Raw genomic sequence first — 25,002 nt, 5'->3', positions numbered from 1 at the left:
ACCCACCCCAGGGCCTGGGCCCCAGTCCGTGAGGGACCCTGGCAGGACCCTCCACCCACCCCAGGGCACTTACACGCTCCTTCTCGTACACCATGCGGATGCAACTGAATGTGTTCCCATAGCCAACACCAGCCTGCAGGCGAGTCTGTGGAGGAAGCAGAGGGCAAAGAGACACTGACATAGGTCACAAGCCTCCAAAGATACCCAAAGAGATTGGCTCTGTCTCCAGTGACCCAGCCAGGAAGGAGGACCAGGCTCAGTCCCGGCCAGCCTGGTACCCTATGATCTTCAGGGACATTTGCTCTGCTATCCATCAAACCCAGCTCCACACAGCAGAAGGCCACTTTGAGCCAGAGACCAGTTGGCTGTGCAGTGATGGTGGCTGCCTCTTAAGTGCACAAAGGCCAGACCTTGGCTTTATCTACCTATGCTGCCCATCACCCCACCCTTCAGGACATCTTTGGGGACACCTGATCAGTTTTCCATCTTTCTGTCCGCCCCTTTCTCACCTGGACAAGACAAGGCCTTCTCACTTCCAGACCTTCTCTACACCACAGCCAGGCTGGTTTTCCTCCAAATAATTGTGATCACGTCACCCGCTTTAAAACTCCCCAGGGTCCCTATCAAATGCCACCTACGCCCAGGACACTTTGGAGGTGGAGACTGGCCTTCCTGTTACCCTCCACACCATTTCTTCTCCTGGCACCCTCCCTTCCATGCCAACCACATATACATTTCCTGCCTCCAACCTTCGCTCTGCTGCCCCCTGGAATTCCCTTCCATCCCCATCCTCCCGTTGAGCTTACACACAAAGCAGGGTTCACGTTAGATTAAGACACACACAAGCTTATGTACGCATTAGATTCCCCACCAGACAGGGCCACCCATCTCCCTCTATCTTGCCCTTGTCTTGGGAACAGGCTTAGTATAGTAACAACTCTGCACTGACTTAAGAGGGTACATAGGAAAGCATCCTCTAAGAAGTCTGGGTAACCAGGGGCAGGAGGCGAGAGGCACAGAGCATCTGCGGAAGCCCATACAACTGTTCAGAAGAGCACCTGCCCTGGCCTTGGAGGGTTCCACTTCTTTATAGATGTGTGGCCTGAATTTCTCCCTAAGAGGTTTTCTTGGTCCTTATGTCCTGCGTTGCCTGTTAGGAGAAGCTGTGAGACCCCAGAGTGGCCCTGTCCCCTGCAGCACCTAGTGGACAGCAGCACCTAGCAGGCAGCAAGGGGGCAGGCCATCCAAGTGACGCCATCCAAGTGACTGACGGTCTCCGAGCCGGCATCCTCTGCAGGCCCAATCTTCCACGATAAGCAAGGGTATCTTTTAGTAATATAGTTTTTAAAGACAATTCTAAGTGTGCAACTAATATGGGAATACATCTTCTGAATAAAAGCTTCACTATAAGGCCAGAGTCTCCTCCTTCAACCCTATCTCACTCACTTTCCTCTGAGGAGCAGCCATGGCAAATAGCATGACCAGGAATTTGACTGACATCCATCTACATTCATAAGCATATATGATACAGGTGATCGATGGGAAATGCTATCAAGTTGTTCATAAGCGTTAGGTTTATAATTAGGGAGATGGATTAATTGCCTTACCCAGTCTCACACTTCAAACTCAGACCGCATCTCACATATGAAACCCTTCCTGACTGTCCAATCCCCAGGCACTTGGAGGCGGACAAGCATCAGTGTCCTGTCTCCTTCCTCACCAACTCACAAAATCCTGCAGGCAGACAGGAGTCAGTGACAGGCCTCCTGACATCACATTCCCCTGGGCCAGCAGAAGGCCTGCCCTGGACTGGAGAGTCCTCAGAGATCAGAGAGAGGCATGGCTCCAAGGGCAGACCTACTCCAGGTACCTTCCCAAGGGTACACATGAAAACACAGCTACTGTACCTTGACTGTGTCCAGAGGGTAGCCCACAATGACACCGGCTGCACCTGTAGGTCAAAGAACAGCACCTGGTCACCCAAACCCTGGACTCCTGGGTGTCCCTGCCGTCCCCTGGAGGAGGCCGGAGAGCAGAGGCATGTCAGTCAGCCGTTACTAGAGGGGGCGTCCAGTAGGGGGCGTCCAGTGCGCGAGGTCCAGTGTGCGAGGCCTGATCCAGTACCAAAGAAGCCAGAGACTAGACTCAAGCTGGGACCTTATTATTTAAAGTACTCCAAAACAAGAATTGCGGCTCAGAGTCAACTAGATGTCCGTGTGCCAAAGAATGGATTTAGACTCTGCTTCACTTTTATCCAAAATAGAGCAAAAAGGTTAAAAAAGTAAAAGACACAAATATGTGGAAATATTTTGTAACCTGGGTTTTGTGACATTTGTAGTTACAGTAAAGCACAAACAATGAAAGAAAAGGAGTCCGTAAACTAGACATCACTAGAGATACTCGCATCAAAGTGAAGACATTGGCTTAAAACTGGGAGATACTGTTTACAAACCACTTAAATCTGTTAAGGGTCTCAAGTCCGGAATACACACAGAGCTCTTACACCCTAATGGCCAAAATTAACATCTCTGAAGAAAATATGCCAATGGCCAACATGAACATACATACTCAACATTGTTGGTCACTAGGGAAATGTAAGCCAAGGCAATGAAATTTCCCTCTACTTCTACTAGATAGACTGCATTCTTTTCTTAAAGGAAAATAAATTATAAAGTGTTGACAAAAATACAAAGAAATTGAATTTTTTTTTTAAAAAGACAAGGTTTCTCTGTGGAGCCCTAGTTGTCCTGGAACTCACTCTGTAGACCAGGCTGGCCTTGAACTCACAGAGATGAATTTGCCTCTGCCTCCTGGATGCTGGGATTAAAGGTGTGCGCCACTACTGCCTGGCTAAGAAATTGGATCTCACATGTATATGTATGTGCACCACATGCGTGTGGTGCCTGCCCACAGAGGCTAGAAGGGGACTCTGAGTCCCTGAAATTACATATGTAGATAGATGGTTATGAGTATATGAATGCCTGAAACTACACTGGGAGAGCAGGGCAGACTCTCAACTCCTGAGTGCGCTCCAGCCCTGAGAACTCTTGTATGTTTTGGATGGGAATGGGAATCAGTGCCATCGCTGTATAAACTGGTTATTCCTCAGAAAAGTTAAACCCAGAATTACTACATGACTCATCCTAGATATTTCCCTAAGAACTGAAAGCAAGAACTCAAACAAGAATAAGCACAGCCATGGTCACCATGGCATTCCTCACAGGGGACAAATTCAAGTGACATACAGTGAATAAATATAGCATTTATAGGTCACAATGAACCGTTACCTAGCTGTGATTAGTACTGTGTAGCCATTTCCTCCTTATGGAAACATCCCATCCTGGAAGAAGAATCCTTAAGACTTGGGAAGGAAAACTCACAAGTCTCAGAACTTCCTGAAACTCATAAGATTTACAAGGTCCTCTTCCCAAAGTTACATACACAGTAAGGGCTGCTGGAAGGAGGAGACTCTGTCCAGCTGAAATGAGACCAGATGTGCAGCGACTTTTAGGAACTGTCAGTCATGCAGGGGTGGGTTCTTCAGGGCTGCAGCCCTCCTTGAGTCAGTCACCCATGCTCCCGTAACTAACCCCTTGCCTATACTCCTGAAAGTAACTCTAGTAAATTCACGGACTCGTTCAATGAGACTTTGATAGAATCATTTCTTTGGTCTGTCATCAGTGCTCTATCTGGGGTGAATAGCCACTTGTTCATATCTCCCCAGATAAAGACACAAAACAGATAGGAATGGAGTACAGACCCTGTTACAGTGTGGGTGACCCCTAAAAAAAAAAACCCTTATTATGCTAAGCAAGAGAAGTCGGACACCAGAGGCAAATGTGCTGGCAACTATCATGGAGAATAGGCAAAGCCCCTAGGTTCCAGGGGAAGGGAATTAGGAGTGACAATTGAATGAATAAGGAGAAGGCAGGAAAGGGAGGGGAGAAAAGGAGGAAGAGGGAAGAGAAAGAACAGAAATGCCTGGCTACTCACATACTTGTATCAGGCTGTCTCAAAGTCACCTAGATAAAGAACCCTTTGTGGTCCCTAGCAACTGGCGTTCACACAGGGCTGCTTTCCCAGGGAGAATCCTTCCACCACACTGATAAAAAAGGCAACATCTCTGCCAGCAGAGGTGGTTTAACAAGTCAGGCCACAGGGACGCTGGTTGCTGGGTCTAGAACCTCCTGTCTTCTTCACCCTCCATTCTCCCCTGAACTGAATAGCATGGAGTTGAACAGCAGGCAAAACCTCGCTCTACTGGTCCAGCTTTGAGACAGGAGCTCCAATGCCCAGGTGCCAATATCTTCCCCAGGGTGAGCAGGCATCCTCAGGTCCGGGGCAGCAGTTCAGAGCCAAGCGCGCCTCCCCCTGCTCACACTCAGCCTACATATCTGAAAGCAGGGGTGCAAAATAAAGAATAAAGAAAAAGTAGGGTGCTAGAGCAGTAGTTTCCAGAGCTGGGAAAGTCTGTAGGGCTTCAGACAAATGTGGAGGGCATTGTGGTGAGTTTGTTGCACATGTCATCAAGGAAGACAACTTAAGGCGTTTGACAGGGACCTCAGCACACAGCAAGCAGCGGGTGGGCTTTACTCAGAGACTTTCATTATGTTAACTGTACCAGTCCTGTGGTAAAATGTAGTGACAGCCAAGCATAGGGACCAAAGGGTTCAGAAGAACAGGAGAGGAGGGCACTGAAGAAACCAGGGCTGATAAGTGCCAGCAGCTGGACCAGAGGGATCCTTCTCAGTTGTCCTGGGCAAATGCCCCACAGAGCTGCACTCCCTGCCCCACGGGCTCCAATCACTCCAGGGGCAACGCCTTTTAGACTAACCTGATCTTAAAGTCCAGGTTCTTGGCCACCCTGACACTGGGATTTAGGAGCCAAGCCAAGTGCCAACCTAAGCACAAGTTTCTTGGAGACGCGTCCCCAAACCCAGGTGTGCTTCTGCTCCAGTTCACTGAAGGGTGTGCACACACTCGGGAGGCTTCATTGGTTGTCTGCCCTGACCAGCGGTTTAATCATTATGGGATCCAAGTTCCTAGGAACCTGACATTGAGGCAAACCAGAAGCTCAAAGAAATCACTGTGAATTTTAAGAGCTCGGCTTCAGAAGTTAAGGACAGGACTAGCCAAGCGGACTGGGCTAGGGACGCCAGGTGCTGCAGGCATGGCTCACTCTGCTCACTCTGCTCCTGATGAAACCGGGCAATGCGGAGCTGCAAAGCGCACCACACCAAGAACACCAGGTGCAAACAGCTGGCACTGGGCCTCCGCTGTTTGCCCTGTAATGCGGGGGAGGGAGAGGGAGAGTCTGGCAAGCACACTCACCTCCAATCCAGCCCGCTGCAAAGTCTTCCAACTGGAAGTTGCCCATGGCCAAAGTGACTTGTGCCTCTCCCTCCTCTCCCTCAGGCAGCCAGAGCAATGTCCCTTCAGTGTGTGTCGGGCATGGCCCAGGTCGCAAGAGCCAGCGCAGGCGAGGCAACTTGATCACCCAGTAGGTTCTTCCGAAATTCAGTGTTCCAGCCACCCGCGCTGGGGCAGTCAGCGAATGAGGGCGGGTGGCTGACAACCCGCCCCCAGAGGATCTTAAAGGCACAGCACTCACTAGGTGTGATCCAAGAGGCTGCCCCAGTCACCAGGGGAATTCCCTTAGTACTTACTTCTGGCCACCACCCTCCCTTGCACTTCCCAATAACTGCAGCCTTGGGGCCTTCCAGGTGAAAGTGGCAGCCAGAGGAGCCAGCCCATTTAGGGCACATTTGCAAAGTTGTTCAGAAGAGGGAGGTGGGGGGGGGCGGTTTACAAACACCAAAGGCTGCCTGCAATAGGACTCAGCTAGCAATAAATAAATGAAGGTTTGGGGGGATGGGTTAGTGGGAAAGAGCACTTGCTGTCCAGGTATGAGGACGTGAATTTGGGTTCCCAGGCCCCACATAAATGCCTGGCATGGTTAAGTGCCTGGCCCATCAGAGGTGGGGGCGGGGGTCAAAGAGACAGAAGGATTGCTGGGGCTTGCTTGACAGCCAGCCCAGTAGAAGGCAGAGTAGGACACTTTAGGTCGTCTTCTCATCCAACCACAACATATGTATATGCATGAACTCATGTGCACAAACATACCCATGCACACGCATGCATGCACACTAACTGTAATTGAACAGCATTCTTAGTGCTTCGATGGGCTTTTGAAAGCCATGACCGGTTCACTGCAAGATGGAATACACACAATTTTCCAAGCCAGTTCTAGAGTTAAGAGACTTTCTCTCTCTCCTTCTCCAGGTCACACAGCATCCACATGCCCTGGGTTGAGAGTTTCATCTATCAATGAGTAATTGAATAAGGTATGGGAGGCACTTCACCCAGAAACCAGCTTCAAGCCAGCTCTGGATGAAGCCACTATCCTGCACTTAACAGAAGCACCCTCCCTGAGGTCTTGGCTTACTCCTCTCAGCAAGTCTGTGGAGCCCACTTCACAGTCCAGGAAAGCCATTGTGTGTTTAGAGTATAAAATGTGTAGGCATCTCATACAGAAGTGGTAAACCTTCAGAAAGTGGCCAGAGGAGGGGAGGAACATGGCCAGATCCTGGTTTGAGAACAGATTTCAAATTATTCCCCCAACTCTGGCTTCCACAGGGAAAAGCCCGAGAAAACCCTACCCAGCAGGCAAAGTCCTGCCATCTCCTCTGATGTGGGCACACAGCCTGCTCCTGGACACAGGTCTGCCCTGAGTGGGCACCCCTGTATGGACACAAGAGCCTCCTCACAGACTGAACTGTGCGACGAACTTCTCGACCAGAGAGAAAGAACAACCACCACACGAGGATTCTTCTCAGATCACGCTTTAATGGAGTGCCCTTGGTTGATGGGGAGAGCAGGAAGCGAGGGGCCCCCCCGACAGCACTAAAGCAGCTGCTTATATAGGGAGTAGGCACACGGGTCGCCCTGTGATTGGCTGCCACCATCAGCTGACACCAGACTGCATCAGGATAGGCCCAAGGACTCTAAACCACCGTGCATGCGGGAAGCCGGGGACACGCAGCTCCCAAAGGTATAGCCAAATATGCAGTTGTTTATTTCCAACAAGACAGGATGTTGGTGCCATCTTGTAATGGCGATCCTGTCCGGCTCCCTGCAGAACTGAAGCAAGGGAAACTCTACTGTAGGCTGTAGATGCTCGCTGATGCATCCTCAGCCTTTGTACTGGTTGAAGCCAGTGTTCTCACCTCAGTCCAGATGTTTTACTGACAGCCCAAGGGGTGTAAGCCAGATGCAGACATGGACGATAAGAAGATGGTTATAGGAGCAGACAATTTTGGATTTCCATCTGCAACATCCCATCTCTTTACATTCACAACACTTTGTCAGGAGCTTGGCAGAACCTTCTGTGTGAGTGAGGTTTTCTCAGAGACCACCCTACCACAGCTTGGCTCACCCTGGTCAGCCTTCAGACCAGCGAGGACAAGGCTGGCAACTCCCTCCTGAACCTGTCTGGAGCTAAGGAGACATAACTAGGGAGCATTTCACCCTACTAAGCAGCTGCCAGAACCCAAGCCACGGATACCCCCATTCTACTCGGCCAGAATTCTAGGCAGACACAGCTGTACTTTGGGGAAGCCCATAGGCCCAAGTCCTGTTTCTCAGCTTGGCAGAAACACTTCTCACCCACCTCAAGGAACACCCCTCCCCCTGTATTTATGATACTGTGGTTACATGCACGGCTGTTACTGCCAAAGCCAGAGGATGTTGTGGGCTTAGCACGGACTGCCCCATCCTCCTCGGGGCAGAGGTTTTGATGCACACATGCATGTGGCAGAGTGATTCTACCAAACACCAATCCGGGAGGTGCCATGAGGGGTTTGTGTATGGTGTGGGTGGGTGGTGGTGCATGTGACTTAGGATGCCAGCCCTATGCTATGACTGTATCTGTGTGTGTGACCAGGATTGTAGTCAGTGAAACCTTGATCATCTGGGTAAGCCTCATTCAACCAGCTTAAACGACCTAAAAGCAAACCATGTGATGTCCTGAAAGAAGTCAGCTCTTGCCGGCTGGTTTCTTCTGGTCCATCCAACACATGAGACTGGCTCAGGTCAACTCTGACGTTACACACAGAGGCTTTGGATTCTCAGGTAGAGCCCTGACGGGTCCTCCCTATCTATCACTGTGTGCATCTTCAAATACAGCACTGAGGTGCTGAGCAAGCAAACAAGACCCTATCCCACAGCTACAGGGTGGTGGCAGAATTCGAGGGACAATCTACAGATGCCACCTGCCTTTTCTGACATCTCCCTTCAACACCCCTTCCCCTGCCCCTCTGCCCTCACATCTAGCCCCGCCCCCAGCCCGAGATGGCATTTGGAAGGTTCTAGTATTGTCCGGTGCTGGCTTGACGGTGTGGTTCCAATCAGCTGAGGCCCTTCCTCTAGCCGTGTCCTCTCAGAGATCTGTGTTCAAAGCACCTAATGGTCCAAAGTCTCTCTCAGGTATAGCTGGGGGGTGTGGTGGTAGTGGGGAGTTACACCAGGTGCTGCCACAACCTACACTGCCCCAGCCCAAAGGTAAAGGGGGGGAGGCCCTCTTTAGCTCAGATTGCTCTGTAGGCAGACCACACACCCAGCCAGCCCCACGCTACAGTCCAGGGACATCCAGGCTAGCTACATGGGGGCATCTTTGTTCCATTCAGAATGTCCTGCCTTCCTCTGCCTCAAGGAAGGTGACCCTGTGTCCACCCATGTCCAGCTAGCTTCCAGCAGGGGTGCAGCCCTGGTTCCCAACCCCAGGACTCGGCTGACAGGAGTGATGAGTGTGGCCTAAAGGAAGTCCCTCTGCTTAGCCTGCTCTTGTCCCACTGGCACTTTGGGGTCAATGTGTAGGAGCAATTGGTCAGGCTTCCTTCTCCCGAGGCAAGTGTTTGACCACTGACACCTGCTGCGGGGCCTGCTGAAGAGCGAGGCTCGTGGTCAGTAGCTCTTCCGGTAGCCCTGTCTTCTTCCTCTGTGAGGTGAGCACAGACTCCAATTTTTAACTCCAGAGCCGAGGCCACCCCTCTGGGAGAAGAGTGTAGAATGAAGCAGGAAGCACAGACTGGCAAGGGGGCTTACAAAGCCCTCTGGGGCGGGGGTGAAAGGTCACGGCCTGTGGCTGAGCTCACTTCATAGGTTCATGGTGGCTCACTCAGCCTTGAGGCTACAGCACTAAGTCCCTGAACTGTGCCCCACTCTGCCTGTGATCTGGGCCTGCGACCATTTAGGAAATGAAAGGTCCCCGAAGAGTAGTCAGCAGTGCTGGCCGACAGGACGGCCTCCATGGCCCAGGGTACCGCAGCTTGATTGCCAACAAGCCTGAGAGGAATGGAAGCCCTCCCATTCCCAATCACACACTGTGACTCTAACCCTGAAACACACAGGGGCACGGAGAACCCTACACCGAGTGGCAGCATGGAGCAGGCCCTGAGCCCTGGGGTGTGGGACCCAGCACAACACTGGCTCCAGGAACAGAACCTAAACTGTCACCCTCCCTGGATTTCCCTCTTGGGGGCAGTACTGATGCTGCTATCTCCCCACTTAGTTTCCTACCTGACTCCAGGCTTCACTTTTGAGCACAGAACTTCTGCTCTACTTAACACCTCTGCCTGGGAGACTCCTGTCTCAACTCAGCACGTCCACGAGAATGCTGACCCCCAGTGCTGCTCCTTCCGCACCCCTCCACGTAGGAAACTGCACCTCCACTGAGCAGCCACACATGCCTGGCTATGAGCCACACTCCTCTCTCTCCCAGGCCTCACTCCTGTAACCAGGAACTCCTGGTGCTCTCCCTTCTCAATGATTCCAGTGTCCACTGTCCTCTGGCAGCTCCTGCCTATGCCGTCACTGCCTCAGCCTGGTGGACATAGGTCCTCTGTTCCCTCTGACTGGTCCCGGGCTCCCTCTCCAAATGTTGCCACATCAGGCTTCTGAAGCCTGGCCTCTACTCTGGCCACCTCTCTGCAGGGCCCTCCAGGACTCTGGGTGGCCTTGCCTGCACATTCTAGTTGCCCGTTTAGGCCTGTGAAGGCCTGCGAAGCAAGGTCCGGGGGCGTTTCCACTCCTTACACCTACCACCTCAGCTCTGTCCAGCTGGCGTCCAGCCAGGCAGTGTGGCCTTCACACCCCACATTCCTTCCGTGTGTGGGACTGGATGTGCTGGTCCCTGGTAGGGTTGCCCTCCCCCTGCTCTCTAGCCCGCTCCTTTGTGATTCTGTTTGGCTGCCACGTTCCCTGCCAGGCCTCTGCTAAAGTGCACACCTCCACATTCCACCTCGACTGTCTGGGCTGGACATGTCCACCTGCCTCCCTGTCCACTATGGCTTTAGTCTGTCTGTCCATCAGATGGGGTACCTTTGAGAACAGGTACTACCTTGTTCCCTGAGCCTGTGTATAGGCCTGGTGTTCAGCCAGCACTCAGGCACCTTAAACGGAGAGGCCATGGGGCCATGCCTAAAGGGCTGACCACCTGATGCCTGCAGGAGGAGGAGTCTGGATCGTGGCAGAGCTGAGGGGGCAGCTACCTCACAGCCAGTCACAGTAGCGACACCTCTCCGTGGGCCTTACCAGAACCCCACAGAATTCTGGCTTCTTTCAGGGCTTCCAAAGCATCGGCTGCTTTTCTGCCTCCAGGCCTTTTTATTGACCGCTAGGACCCCATCCCCACCAAGAACAGAAAGATGGTAATGACCAAACTCCACACGCTGATTTTGGAGGTGCTGAGTGAGCCTACCATCAGGAACAGGTCTTCCTCCTCATTGGCAGTTCTCTGGGGTCTGTCCAGAGAATTCTCAGTCCATCGCGGAGCTGAGGAACTGCATGTGACCGTGGAGTGAAGGTGGATTGGCCATTTGAGGTCGAGGTTTCCTGGGTTCTGCACCAGGCTTGAGGCTGCTGCTGCTGGCTGGCTGGCTCACTCTTTCTAAGACAGGGACAGTGCCCTCCTAGGTGGTGTTCAAAGAATTTTATTTAGACCACGGAGACACCAACCGTGTCTTGACAAGATGTGCCAGGAGAGGGCACTGCTGCGCAACGTAGGAGCTTCCAGGTGGAAAAGAGCAACGTAGTTGCCAGAATAGAGCCGGACTGTCTAAAAAGAGAGAGGCCCAGAAAGACACCCGAGGGTGCCAGGGAGACCACAGAGAGAGATGTTTGGGGGTGCCAGGGAGGCCACAGAGAGGGATGTTTGGGGGTGCCAGGGAGGCCGCAGAGAGGGATGTCTGGGGGTGCCAGGGAGGCCGCTGAGAGCCCTTGTCATCTTCTACTCTCTTCTTCCACGGGTACCCTTCAATGTCAGATCTCCCCTGTGCTACACAGACCACCCTGACACCGTGGAACCTCTATGCAGTCAGATTGTTCTTTGGGCCACCAGCTCACAAATGACAATGCCGAGGCTCATTATGAAAGCTTGGCCTTAGCTTAGTCTTGTTTCTAGCCAGCTCATCTTATAACTTAGGTTAACCCATGTCTGTCCATCTCTGTTCTGGCATGCGCCACCCATCCTGCCTCCTCCATGCCTCCGTGCATATCTTCTGCCTCTGGATTATCTGCTCCTACTCCTCTCTCAGCCCAGAAGTCCTGCCTATACCTCCTGCCTAACTCTTGGCCGTTCAGCTCTCTATGAAACCAATCACAGCAATATGTCTTCACACAGCGGACAAATGCCCTCTGCTCGCCACTAATACGAGCCTCCTTGTGTCCATCAGCTGAGGAAAAAATTGGAGGGGAGTCGGGCAGTCCTCAGCCCTCAAGACCCAGTATGGAAGGAGGTACAGGAGCTCCAGGGAATAACAGAGTTCTCTCCCTAGGAGTCGCTAGGGTGGGAACGGGCAGGCAGACAGTGAGTGGGTCCTAAGGGTGGGAATGGGGGGGGTGGAGAGGAAGTGGGTCACGTTAGAGCTTTACTGGATCTCCTGGCTGTGCAGTCAGGTTCCAGCTTGGCTCCCCCACCCCAGCAATCCCTCCATCCCTGCAGCCCCAGCCATGGCCCTCTGCTAAAGTCAGTTCTCAGAACCAGAAGCCTGTCTGCTGCCCCACCGAGCCGGTGTCTTCACCTGCAGAATGGGATTACCTCTGAGAATCCAGCGAGGGGTTAGCTCATAATGAGTGCTCAGTGGAGGGAGGTTGGCAGCCTTGTTCTGAAGCACCACACTGAGGTAGTAAGGCACCCATGCCAACAGGATTTATTTACAAAGCCAGCTTTGGGAGTGTGTTCCTCCAAGCTGTCCAGGAGGCCCCTGATCCCTGTGTCCAGGCTTGCAACAAGCTACAGAAGGAAAGATGCGGTTCAAACGGGGGACTCAGGAGGAAGCCCTCTGCAGCCACTTTGGTGATACCCACCCCCACACCTCATCAGGCAGATTTCCCACCTAGGAGAATGAAGTAGGAGAGATTGGGTAGGATGGTTGATTTCTGGGGGCAGCCCCAGGTAGCACTGGGTGGCACAGGCCTCTCCCTTCTGCTACAATGAGAAAGGCAAGCCCAGACCCGTGGAGGGAGACACCAGAGTGGAAGATCAGGTCATCGGGCACCCAAAAGGTATGTGCGGAGAAGGGTGGGTTCTTCCTGTGGACCTCTGTGGCAAAAAGAGAGGATTCCCCACTCACTGGTGATCTCATAGTAGAACCTCAGGAGCAGGAACAGTAAAGGTCTGAGGGCTGGGCACCAGGCCACCTCTGGTCCCGGGGCAAATGGACTGGTCTGTGGGGTCCCCCTCTCCAGTTCTCTTTGTCCCTCACCGACTGGCAGGTTCATTCCCAGAAGTCCCTGCTGCTTTCACCACGGCACCTCCACAGGCTGGCAGCCCCAGGTTGGGGTCACTCCCTTGAGCCCCCTAGCACTGGGGAAGGAGGCTCCGGGCTGGTGCGAAGGTTTTCTTCAGGACTTCTGTAATATGGTACAAATCCTGAATCACCGAGAGCGTGGTCCCCAGAGAGAGGCAGATCCTGGTTGCCGTCACACACGAACCCTCCCAGGAAGTGGCAGCAGGCTGGTAAGGGTGAAAACTCAGAGAGGAGGTCTGGCCCTGCCAAGTCAGACTGGATGAGGAAGAGCAAGGAGTCAGCCAGATTCAGGCCCAGATGCCAAGATGGACCCTGGCCCTATAACTCTACAGGGCAATCGTGAAGGGTGGTAGAACCCAGGCCAGTTCTGCAGAGTGGAGAACCCTTGGTGATGTTGTTTACCCATTGAGGGATCCCCAAGGGAAAGTTTGACACTGACCTTTGAACTCACTATCTACCCTGCTTTCTCTGCAGTCCTAGATCCCATGCCAAGCTATGTGGTTTCCAGTAGGGCTTCCCATGAAATTAGAGGATACAGATCTGGACCAGAAAGGCTTGGCACCTGCTACCCGGGTGACTGAGGTCGTGTTCCTTTGATTTTTGAAGAGATGCTGTCCCGCTCATAAACAGCCATTGGTATGGGGTCATCAGGACTGAGTGAGACAGCACACATCCAGTATCTGGGTGTCTAACCAATTTCAAGAAGTAACTAGGCGTTTCTATGGGCCTGGTTTCAGGCCTCTCTTTGAATTATCGTATGTAATTGATTTCTCCAGAGTCACTTCCCTGCAAGGGAGGAACTGAAGTATAGTGGGGCAGCCTCTCCTAGCCCTGTGCCCATACTAACGTGCCATCAGGGACCTGGCCAAGGGTTCACTGGGGCATGGGCCAGGGACAGATGTATGGAGCATTCCAGAGGTTTGGTGTTGCCTGCCCTTCTATAGCCTCTTCACACTCATCACAGGGCGTCCATCCCTGGCTGTCACCTTGCAGCAACCATCCTGTGCTGTGGGAAAGAGGTCTCTGGTGCCCAGACACCAACAGCCTTGAGGGGTGATGCTGGGGAGATGCTCTTCCGGAGAGCGGTAGTACGGGAAGAAGCCACTGGGTGGCGCCGACTCCCTGAGGAACAGACCCTCTCTGGGGCTCCAGCCATCTTTGTGTCCAGCACAAACTTCACACTGCTGGGCCAGTTCCTCCACGTCCAGGGGCTGCTCATGAGTGCGAAAGAAAGGCAGGAACTCTGAGCCCACCTCCGAGAAGCTGCAAGACCCAAGAGGCTCCTGGTCCTGTGAATTGGTGACTTGCGATTGCTGGGATAGGTGTCCTGGGTCCACCCCCGACAAGAGACTCAGAGAGATCAGGGCACTGGACTCAGCCTCATGGCTCTTCTGAGTTGTCTGAGAAGAGAGGGTATCCATTGGTCACTGCTGCCTGCCTTGTCCCTAGTCCTGTCTTCATCTGGGGGGCTCATAGGGCCCATGGCCGATCAGGGGTCCCCTCTGGGAAAGTCCAGTAGTGCTCCTAACCGTGCCCTCAGAAAACCCTGCGCTCTGCGACCTCACCTCGCTTCTACTGACTCTGCTCAGTGTACCCTGCTCCTCACACCCCCACCATCCCCCCAGGCCCTCAGTCACACTGCGCTTGACCCTGCTTGAGCACATGGGGCCCTCACCTCAGAGGAGTCTTCCCAGCTCCCAGACTCCCCCATAGTGACTGTTACCACTTCTCTCTCACAGAAATGCCTTTTCTCCTATTCTGCACCCCTGACACTCAACAGACACTTTTCCAAGAAAACACAACAAAACAAGGACTAGTTCCGTATCCTACCCTCCTGGTCTCAGACCCCTTAGCTCGGTTGGGTCCACACAGGCCTTCGTTTGGCCTTTGCTGGGCAGGTCCTGAGCACACACCAGTGTGCTCGCCTGAACAATCTCTTCTCTGGGTGATGGTTGCATATGGTGCCCGGTTACCTCCATGGTTCAGTCACGTCACCAAATTGACTGACACCCCTTCCCACTGAGGACACTGACTGCCCCTCTGATGTACCCACCCTGCCCTGAAGCACTTGCCTGCACTGGTTTTGTTTTGTTTGTTGGCTATGTTGAATCCCATTAAATCATACATCTCATCAAGGCAAGGCCCATCTGTCTAGCTGGCCTCTGACTCCACGGAAAAGCCCTGGTGTGTGGTGGACAACAAAAGTGGAAGAAGGAAGGATGGGCAGTATGGAAGGTCATGGGGGCTAGAGAGATGGCTCAGAGGTTAAGAGCACAGCTGTTCTTCCTAGCATGAGGTCCTAGCATGGCCTCGGTGGCTCACAACCACCTGTAGCCCATTTCTGATCTGACAGAATCCAATGCCCTCTTCTGGCCTCCACAATCCCCACGTGGGCATGCAAGTGGTGCAGAGACACCCATGTAGGCAAAACACGCACTCACATGAGGGAGGGGGGAGAGGAGGGAGAGAGAAAGAAGAATGAGAGAATAAGAGAAAGAGAATGTGAAAACGGCTTGCCTAGGATCTAGGTTCTTGCTGACTCGGGGTTGGTAGGGGATTCTTTCTTGGCCAGGGGAGAACAGGGACCTGGAGCCTCCTTCCAACGCTGCCCACTGGAACCATTTCCAGGGAAAATCTATTATGAACTGACACCCCCCCCCCGCTTTTCTGACTCCTCGAGGGGTTGCCACTCTTACCTCCTCTTCCTCTGTCACAGGCACAACTAGAGCAGGTCCCTAGTTCCCTGAATGTCACCTAACTCCTCGGAAAGTGTTGGTCATGGAGACGAGAGACCAGAGTGCACATTTGACATTCTTGATCGTACCCCTAATGTGGACTTGCCTCTTCTTGCACTGTCCTGGGGGAACAGGCTGAGTGCTGTACTGGGGGGAGCATCTGCTCTTCACTGTACATGAGCCTTGTACATGGTCCCTATAAGCTACATCCCAGTCCTAACCCCTGGCACTGTGACCACGTCTTTATTTGTATGATCTATGCGATCAAGTCGAGATGAGTTCGACTGGGTTAAGGCATACCCGAAATCTATGGCTGGGAAACCTGGACACAGACACTGAGGGAGCATGTCATAGGATGATCTCATCTGGCAGAAACTGGAGTGATGGTGTCATAGCTAAGGAACACTAAGTCACCAGCCATTACCAGAAGCCAGAAGAAAGGCACAGGACAGCTTCTCCCTTGGAGCCCCAAGAAGGACCTAATTCTGCTGACTCCAGACCTCTGACACTGTGTGGGAGCCAACTGTCATCATTTCGCCAGGTTCAGAGCAGTTGCTATAGCAACTGTAGGAATCTAATGTGTCCGTGGGCCAGATGGCTTACCGCTGGGTTGGGGGGCCCTACCATACTTCCTATGGAAGCCCCCTACGGCGACTCCCCCTACATCTTACCCTTCCTGCCATTGAGATGGTGCTGATTGGGTCAGACTGTTCTGGGTGGCAAAGATCCACACTTTTGTCTTTCCTCCTGGGGCCCTGGCTCCTCTTCACCTGCTAGGCCAGGATTGAAGGAGCCCAGGTGTGACTCCTCCAACTCCCCAGAGAGCTTCAGCAGAGAATGGCCCATGTGCTAGGCTGCTCACGCTCACAAGTGCACGCCACTCAGAGTCTATTGGAGTTGGCTGTGGCCCTGAATGCTGACAAGAAGAAGCCTAATCCTCAGACTAGAGCTGGGGAGGTCAAAGCCCCCTCCCACAGCCTCTTCACCAGACAACCTAAGAGAAGATTCCACTGTGAAATCACAAGTTCTGATGCCAGGCCAGGAAGCCAGGTGGCTCTGTTGCCATGGAGACATCTCCCCTACACCCAGCACCTGCGCTCCTCACCTGCTTCCTCATTTAGCTTAATTCACAAGGCCCCAAGAGACCAGGGAAACCAAGAAATAAAACAACTGCAGTCAGATCCACTCTTCCCTCTGGGGCCAGTGACTCACGAGAGACCTGTGCCCAGAGACCCCAGGGTGACAGCCCTGGGGTGGAAAAAGGGAAAGGCCTCTGCAGTCCTGTCTACCAACTGCAGGACACAGGGTGAGCTGGCCAGTGCTGTGTGGATTTCCACTGACCTGATGCTCCAAGCTCTCAGTCCCCTCGGGCTGTGGCTGAGGCACCCCACCATGGCTCTTCCCAAGTCACCTGCAGAGGGAGCAGGTCCCAGGCCTGACTATATAGGATTTCTTTCCTGTCACAGAGCTGCCATCCTGCTCAGGGGGAAGGGACCAGCATTGCTGACTCCTTCCTGTGGGTCTGCAGCCACTCTGGGCCACTCTCTAGTGTACTTCCTGGTGCTTTCTGTGAGGTTCGAATTGGAAGGGCATCTCTGCTATGTCAGGGGGGCCGAGCACAGACATGGGGAAGAAGGCTTTGAAGTTCTCTCCAGTCGTGGGTCATGAACTCCTTTCCTGTCTGGGAACTCCCTTCCTGTCCTATCCCGTCTGTGGCGTCTTTAGATCATTTGTTTATCCCCAGAACTTGCTCCAACTAAAGTGCATTCAATCAGGTTGTTCAAAGAGCAAATGTGATCAGTGCATACACAGGTCCACACCTAGGAGGATGCCACCACAGTCAAGATACATTTCTGTAGCCCTCAGAACTCTGTCATGTACTTGTATAATCTCCCCAAATTCGCCTCATGCTCCCTTCCTTCTGTTGAAGTGGCAGTTTCCTCTGAGGCTAAAACCTTCCATCTTGAAGTGAAGCTGTTACAAAGACTCAGGAAGGAAAATGAAACAACAGGGTGTTCAGAGACGAGCTGGAACATCCATCCTCCCAGGAAGTGCATTTAAACTCAGGACTAAACAACACACTAGCTTTAGGAAGTCCCTGAAACTGACCAGATACACTAGGTCCCTCCTTCCCCAAGCTTGTATAAGTAGTAGGGACTGCTGAGAGACAGGCAAGCTAGCTGCCTGGAAGAGGCTCATCCTTTCTCCCTGTTTTTCAGATTGCATCTTTTCTGACCCACCTCACATGCACCCCTTTTCCTTGCCGTGGCCTTCTCCCATGGGATCATACAGGTGACATTTTAAGTTCTTGCTTTATATTTTTCAATCTTAACACTTCTGTTTGCTCTTTTTGGAAGTATTTGAAAGTTCTCTGTGGACAAATAGCTTCTTTCTCTTAGTATATTTCTTGGGGTCTGAGGGAGCATGCTTTCACCACAGCCTCTTGGAAGTCTTTGTCTGGCAGCCCTGACTCACCTTGGGATTTAAATGTATTCTTTGCCCCTGAGAACCGACAGTGATTTCCTGGTTCTCCGTATGCTGGGTAGATTTGGGTTATCCTAGAGATGGGACAGTGTCTCTGATGTGCAGACTTTGGGTTCTGCCCACAGACCCCATCTGAGGAACATTAGTGTTATGTTCTAGCAGGTCATCAGTTTGCTTGGTTCAAGCTCAGGATCAGCTTTGCCTGTGTGGGGTCGGTTCCAGGGTCGGTTGCTGTACTGATTTGGGGCTGTCCCAAGCATGCACTATATTTAGCAAGTGTGTTAAAGAGATGTGCACAAGGTTTACATTTCAGTCCGATTCTCAGAGCTTCACTGTGCTGCCTAGGATCTGTGTGATTTATGCAGAGTGCAGGGGCCAGGTTGCCTATTGTGTGATCTCACAGAATTAGGGATCCACTTTTTGGCTCTCTATATCCCTGGATATTCCTTACACCTTTTTCCCAGAAGGGCTCCCCCATCACATTCCTTTGACTGATAAAAGGGAACATTTCTTGTGGAATAGCCTTCTGCCTCTGCTGCTTCTATGAGAAGGGGGGAAGGAAGAAAAACAGAAGAGGGGGAAGGTGTGAGAAAGAGGAAAAAAAAAAGAGGAAGAGGAGGAGAGGAGAGGAGGGAGGAGGGAGCACGTCTGTTCAGTTTTTCTTTTTTTCCCCGATCGGCATTCGCTCTCCTTTTTGGGCTCTCACATACCAGCTTGTAGATTCTATTTAGGATTTCTAGCCACAGTAAGCACGGGCTGACGTGGGCTTATGTTGCCGCCTTAGCCTCATTTTGTCCATTTGTTCCTGTTGTAAACACTTTATATCTGCTGTATACGAGTCCTTTGTCAAAAATTTGCATTGTGAATATTTTCTTCTTAGCTGTGCCTTTTACATTCTGGGAAACAAAAGTTTAATATTTTATGAAATTCTGTTCATCAGTTTTCTGAGTTTGTGTCAGTTTATCCCCATGAACAGCCCAAGGAAAAGACTCATGCAGGGTTTTGGAACGGTAGACCCAGGCCCACTGCAAGGGCTCATGCCAATGATTCACTTAGAATGTGTCTTCACATGAGCATCCTGAATCCCAGGGCTAGAGACCGGACTTTGGAGAAGTGGTACTCCAGGACAGCTGAGCCTGGGCCAGGTCCCTCTGACCCCAGTGCCTGCACTCCCAGCTTCTGTTTGACAGGACCCCTGCTCTCTGCCTTGAGAGACTTCACCTTCTGGATGGGAAGGACACAGCAATGATGGACGTTTGAAACTCCCACCATCCTGGTTTGCTGCCATCCTGGTTTCCAGGAACACATGGTCCCACAGCGCTGGATGCAGGCAGGGTCTGAGAAGAGAGTGACTCTGAAGGCTGGATCTACAGTACACACCAGGAGGCTGTGGCCAGGCTGGCTCTGCAGCCACAGAGCACCTCTGAGGGACAAATGCACAAGCATTGGTCCCTAGGACAGAAGAGGTCCAGGCACAGCAGCCCATGTTGGGAGCAAAATATCTCCCAAACCCTTTGAGTTTTCCCCCTTTCCCTAGTCCCAGTCCCATGTTTCCCCAGAAGCAGCTGATGGCATTTCGCAGACCCTGTTTGGACAGAACGAATGATCGCCTGCGTCCATCAGGAGTGGAGCCATTTCATAGTCCCCTCTCTCCATGCTCTGGCCTCTCCTGGCCAAGGTTTCCTTGTCCAGGGAGAAGCTCTGGTAGCGTTTCCATTCTTCACCATCTCAGAGCCCCATGCCAGGGACCCTGTGGTTTAAGGAATCAGCCAGACATGTGCATGACAGGAGTGGCCACACACCATGGTTTCCTCAGAAGTCATGCTTCCTGACAAAACCTGGTCGTCCACAAGAGGGAGACTGGCTTCCATTTACTCCGGATGGTCCCCCTTGGGTCATCATTAGTGATTATTTAAAATGATATTTCTATTTCTTTGTGTGTGATTGTTTCGAAGAAATCAAATCTTGTGCAAGGTTGGTGCCGTTTTTTCCCAGCTGTTTACAGATGGCTCTTTGTTTGGGGATGTATTTCCGAATCATTTACACACACACACACACACACACACACACACACACACACACACACACCGCAGTTAGTCATGGAGACTTCTAACAAATACCACATCTAGACCACGGCGGGAGAGTCTTGTGGTCTTTCCACTAAAAATCAGGCAAGTTATTTAAATTCACAGGAAAGGGGGAAACCATCCTTTGTCGACATCAAACAGAAAGCATGCTCTCTTTGAACAATGTAAATCCCTTAAACATATTCAAGAATTTTAACAAGCATTCCAGAAAGCGATCCTATTACTCTTTGAAGCCCTGGAAAGATTTTCTTAAAGTAGTCACAGGCCCCTCAGGGCGGGGAGAAGCCTTTGTGGTGACACTGAAGAGGGAGCTACACAGGCCCTGAGTCCCTCGGGGCCAGAAAGGACAAGGGTGCCAGTGGAGGGACGGGAATGCTCCAGAAAGAGGAGGCATTGAACCCATTTCCCATGCTCTGCATCAAGGGTTAGAAAAAGGACAGGAGCTGTGCCCCGCAGGACAGTATGGAGAGTGTACCACCACACTCTCGGGGAGGAGTGGCCACAGCTCTGGCCAGGAAGCCATGTCTCTGTCAGGGCTCAGGAAATGGAAAAACCAGGACAGTTCATCAAGGGCGCTCCTTAGGAAATGGTTGAAAGTTTTCAGAGTCCTGGCTTTCAGATCGGGATGTTGTCAATAACGGGGTGGGGAAGTAAAAATTATTTAAAACCCCCTAGCATCCAACTGTGGAAGATAGGTTGGACAAATGAAGCTATCTTCACATAATATTACAAAACATTAAAATGACTACAGTGACCCTTGTTTACTGTCAAGGAAAATGCCAGAATGTTCCTCTTACACAGGGAGAGCTGGCTAAGAAGTTCTCCAAGGTTTGCACGGAAGACAAAGGAACAAGAGGGGTTTCTGGGCCGAGAGGAAAAGTGGCTCTGGCCGGGACACTCACAGTCATCACAGAGATCAGGACCGTCTGGGACTAGCAGAGAGAAACCGGAAGAAGATTCACACAGATAAGTAGAACCGAGTTTTGACTGACGTGTGAAAGTGAGTCTACAGGCTAGGAGACAGTCTTACAAACAATGGTGAACTGTGGGTGTGTGAGAGAGAAACAGTACATATGAAAATCAAAATGAAACTCAGCGTAAGAAATAACTCCCTAAAAGCTTTCCAGGGTTAAAGAAGACCCAGGAAAAACCCACTAGTCACTGGAGCAGGGTGAGCCTCCACGGGTATCAGAGCATAGTGTGGAGGGAAGAGCTAGCAAGCTAAACCCCAGCTAAGAAAAGCTGCTGTGAAAAATATCCCGCGGAAAGGATTAAAAACACCACCAGAAAGGTGAAAGAAGAGGAAAACACAGAAGCAAAAGTCTCGCAGAGCGCATACGTGACTAAGAGTTACCATGGGGCTGTAGAATGGACTGACAGACTGACCAGCAAAGCATCCTGTGTCCAGATTAGAGAATGGACAAATGACCAGAGGACCTGCAATGACCTGTAAAAGCACTTGAGAAAGTGTTCAGCATGACCATCTGTCAGAAAAATACAAATCAAAACCACTGAGACACAACACACTATGTCAGAACGGCTATCTAAAAAAAAAAAAAAATAGCAGTCGCAAATGATTGACAAATCTATAGGATCACTCCAACCCTATTGATGAGACTACAAAATGGGACAGCCAGTCTGGGACGGAGGCTCCTTAACAAAATATACAACTCCCATGGAACCCAGCAACTGTACTCCTAAGCATATCTATATATAGATACATAGAGATATAGATATAAATTCCTCGAGGAATGAAAACATTCACACCAAAAGCTACAGAGAAGTTTATGTCAGATTTATCCACAGTAACACGAAACAAGACATAATCTAGACATGAATTATGTCCACAGGGTGAAAGGTTAAATAGACTGTGATATAGCTGTGTCTATGGAGCACACTATCCAACCATAAAAGGAATGAATTATCCACAAATGCACACCCTCAATACATAGCCGGAGATTATGCTGCAGAAAACAAACTAATCCAAAATGTCACCATGCGATTCCATTTTTATGACACTCTAGAAATACAGAATTTCAGAAAAGAACAGTTCAGCTCCTAAACCTGCAGGCTGCTGGGGGTAAAACACAAGGGAGGGGACCTGCTATGGAAGACAACATGGCAGGGACACATCTGTTTTCTTATGGTGATGGAAATAACTCTGTTGACTGTATTAATGTCAATATCCTGGTTAGCAGGCTGCCAAGACAGCTCAGAGGGTAAAGTGCTTGCTGCCAGGCCTAGGACTCACGGAGGAAGGAGAGAAATAACTCCCTAAGTTGTTTTCTGACCTCCAGGCTGACCCTGAAGTCGTAAGTAGCTGAGGGTGACCTTGAACTTCTGATCCTTCTGCCTCTGCCTCCTGGGTCCTGGTTTTGCGAAATGCACCACCGTGCCTGGTTTGGGGCAGTTTGGGGGTGGGTTGAACCCAGAGCTTCACTTGTGTTAGGCAAACCTCCTGCCACTAGAGCCCCGCTCTCGGTATTTCTTAGATGTGTGAATGGCTCATGATCTCAGGATTGCAAGTTTAATTAAAAAGGACGGAGCATGAGACTGCTCTGGAAACTGGAAGATGTGGGCGTGAGTCCAGGACTCCTGGGGCTTCATCAGGAGCCTCACCTTGGCTGGGCCCCTAGATGGGGTGGTCGCATCAGAAGAGCAGTGTGCCCTCCCAGGAGGCACCTGGGTGAAGTGATTGCTCAGTCCCCCTGAGTCCTGAGGCTGCCCACCCCCGCCGTGTCCCCCCGGGTCTGCTGGTCATAGGGATGGCAGAGGAGGGTGGGGAGGGCAGTGCCTTCCTCCCTTCAGTTCAGAGCTGTTGCGCAGTGTGAAATGTGGCTAGGCGGCAGGGCCAGGCTCCAGCGTTGATGTGAGGACCAGCGCATTGCATCCTTGCAGCAGCCCCGGGACGCTAGCCCGCACAAGTGCGATCTTGCAGTCAGTGACCGTCCATCAGCAGCAGCAAATGAGCAGGCCCCTGTGATTAAATCTCTCCAGCGCTGGTGTGCTTTGCTCAGCTTCGAGCCCTTGACAGGAGCAGCCTTCTCCAATTAAGTAACCACAGGTAGTTTTTTTTTTGCAAACCTTAGCCATCTGCCTAGTAACCAGAAAGTAAACATGATGCGGTTTAGCGCTCTGTAAGCTCCAAGAAATGCTATTCTGATCTGTCAACTACTCCTAATGAGGACACAGCTATCAGAGGTGTTAACAGGCCTTCAGTCTGAGGGGACTGACTGAGTGAGACAGTCGGAAAAGCTCACCAAGCATGCAAGCAGGCTGCAAAGGCAGGCGCCAGAGGGGAAAGCTGCAGGGACCTTGGAGGCAAGACCTGAGGGGAAGCTGGGGCATCCCAGGCAGAAGTGGTCTGTGCTCTCAACAGCACCAATGCTGAACCAAAGATAAGATCCAATTCCAGTGGCCCTCCTTTCTGGTCCTGGAACTCAGGGCGCCATGTCCTGCCTCAGGGCCTTTGCCCTCACTCTGTCTCTTGCCTGAGTGCCCAGCTTCCAGATTCCTAATTGGTGGATTCTTCCATTCCACAGAAGGCTCACTCCCTCAGAATTGGGCTCTGGGCAGTCCTCTTTCATACCCCCTGAGGGTCTCCTCAGAGCACTTCCTCTGGAAGCAGGTTGCCTACTTGGTGGCTTTCTGAGTCCATTCCAAGTAGAAGTCCTGAAGACAAGAACTTACGTGTCTCGTTCACCCATCTGTCCCAGGTTCACTGAATGCCTGTGGAGAGCAGGTGGGGATGCCTCCACCCCAGAGGCTTCATTCTGTCAGGAGAGCCTTATGTTCCTCCCAGAGGTCCCTCTGTGGGGTTTTTGAAGGTAAGTCCTTCACCTCTTGGGAAGTCCTTGTGAAGAATAAGCCTAACAGGGCAGGGCAGCAGGCTGGAGGCTGGTGAGCCCCTGGGCTTGGTTTCTCGGATCCCCAAGTCTCTGCCACTTGCCCTGCCCGTCTCTATCTACCGTATCTGTCTGTGGTCACTCCGGCTGCACTGGACAGTCTGATCCCCAACCTCACCACCTTTGCTGAGGACAGAGCAGCCATTCTAAACCCCCCTTCAATTGCAGGTGTGTTTCTTAGAATCAGTTCCCAGGGAGGGTCCTGGCCTGGTCATAACCAGGGCACTCAAAACCTAGCCTGGCTCTACCAATGACTCATCCATACTCTGAGTCAAGGGACTTCCTGACTCTGGCCCCTAATGTCTACATCCCTGTCAGGCACGCTTTGCCCCGTCCAGGGCTCCTGCAGGATGGGATGGAGAGCTTGCTTCCCAGATAGACAGATCCCTTAGTGCCAAGGTTGCTTGGGAAGTCTTGCAGCTTAAGTCTACCCCATGCCCACAGGTCAACTCTCTCTGGAGGAGCTGGTTGGTGCTGAGTTTCACTCATCCCTGATTGGCCTCCATGGGGATTAGATGGTGCAGAGCAGGCTCTGAAAGTGGAGATTTGGCCATGAAAGAGCTGCATCGTCATCCTAACCCTGCCTCCTCCGAATCTAAACTCCAGGGGCAGCTAATGGGATCAGTCACATAAAAACACTGAGCGCCAGGACTGGAGAGACGGCTCAGCAGCTAAGAGCACTGGATGCTCTTCCAGAGGACCTCGGTTCAATTCCACCCCCACATGACAGCTCACAACCACTGTACCTACAGTCCCAGGGGTAACTCACCCTCTCCTGGTCTCTGTGGGTACCAGACACAAATGTGGCACACATGCATTGCAAACAAAACATCCATACACATAAAATACATTTTAAAAACACACTGAGTGCCTGGCACAGAGGTACGTGACTCAGAAAGATGATGGAGCAATGTAGTTGATGGGTGAAAGTAAGATGAAGCACCCACGGAAAGGAGTGATCTCTCCTTATGCTACAATGGCATGG

General features: G+C 51.7%; 2 protein-coding genes across 2 annotated transcripts in view; both read right to left on the bottom strand.

Moving 5' to 3' along the window:
- Positions 1-5,495, bottom strand: part of Slc25a48 (solute carrier family 25 member 48) — a 33,920-nt gene extending 28,425 nt beyond the window's left edge. The window contains exons 1-3 of the mRNA XM_005355265.2: positions 5,332-5,495; positions 1,908-1,951; positions 74-145 (exon numbers count right to left, since the gene is read on the bottom strand). Of these exons, the coding sequence (XP_005355322.1) occupies positions 74-145; positions 1,908-1,951; positions 5,332-5,377 (162 nt within the window). The 5' untranslated portion in view covers positions 5,378-5,495. The remainder of the gene's footprint in view (positions 1-73; positions 146-1,907; positions 1,952-5,331) is intronic.
- A 7,344-nt stretch (positions 5,496-12,839) lies between these two features.
- LOC102001920 lies at positions 12,840-14,227 on the bottom strand. Its single transcript, XM_026782933.1, has 2 exons — positions 13,769-14,227; positions 12,840-13,061 (listed from the first exon to the last, which is right to left on the bottom strand). Exons 1-2 carry the CDS (start codon positions 14,225-14,227, stop codon positions 12,840-12,842), a joined length of 681 nt encoding a protein of 226 aa, XP_026638734.1.
- Between the last annotated feature and the right edge of the window lie 10,775 nt (positions 14,228-25,002).

Source organism: Microtus ochrogaster, chromosome 16 (genome assembly GCF_000317375.1).
Source record: "Microtus ochrogaster isolate Prairie Vole_2 chromosome 16, MicOch1.0, whole genome shotgun sequence".
NCBI classification, from domain to species: Eukaryota; Metazoa; Chordata; class Mammalia; order Rodentia; family Cricetidae; genus Microtus; species Microtus ochrogaster.
This window is presented reverse-complemented; position numbering and strand designations above follow the sequence as displayed.

Bases quoted from the DNA above. Each gene is read 5' to 3' on its own strand.
- LOC102001920 (XM_026782933.1), bottom strand. From the start codon at position 14,227: ATGGATACCCTCTCTTCTCAGACAACTCAGAAGAGCCATGAGGCTGAG. The intron at 13,062-13,768 runs GTGATGAGTGTG...TTCCTCATCCAG, and splicing joins CAGCCAGGGATGGACGCCCT to TCTGACTTGGCAGGGCCAGA.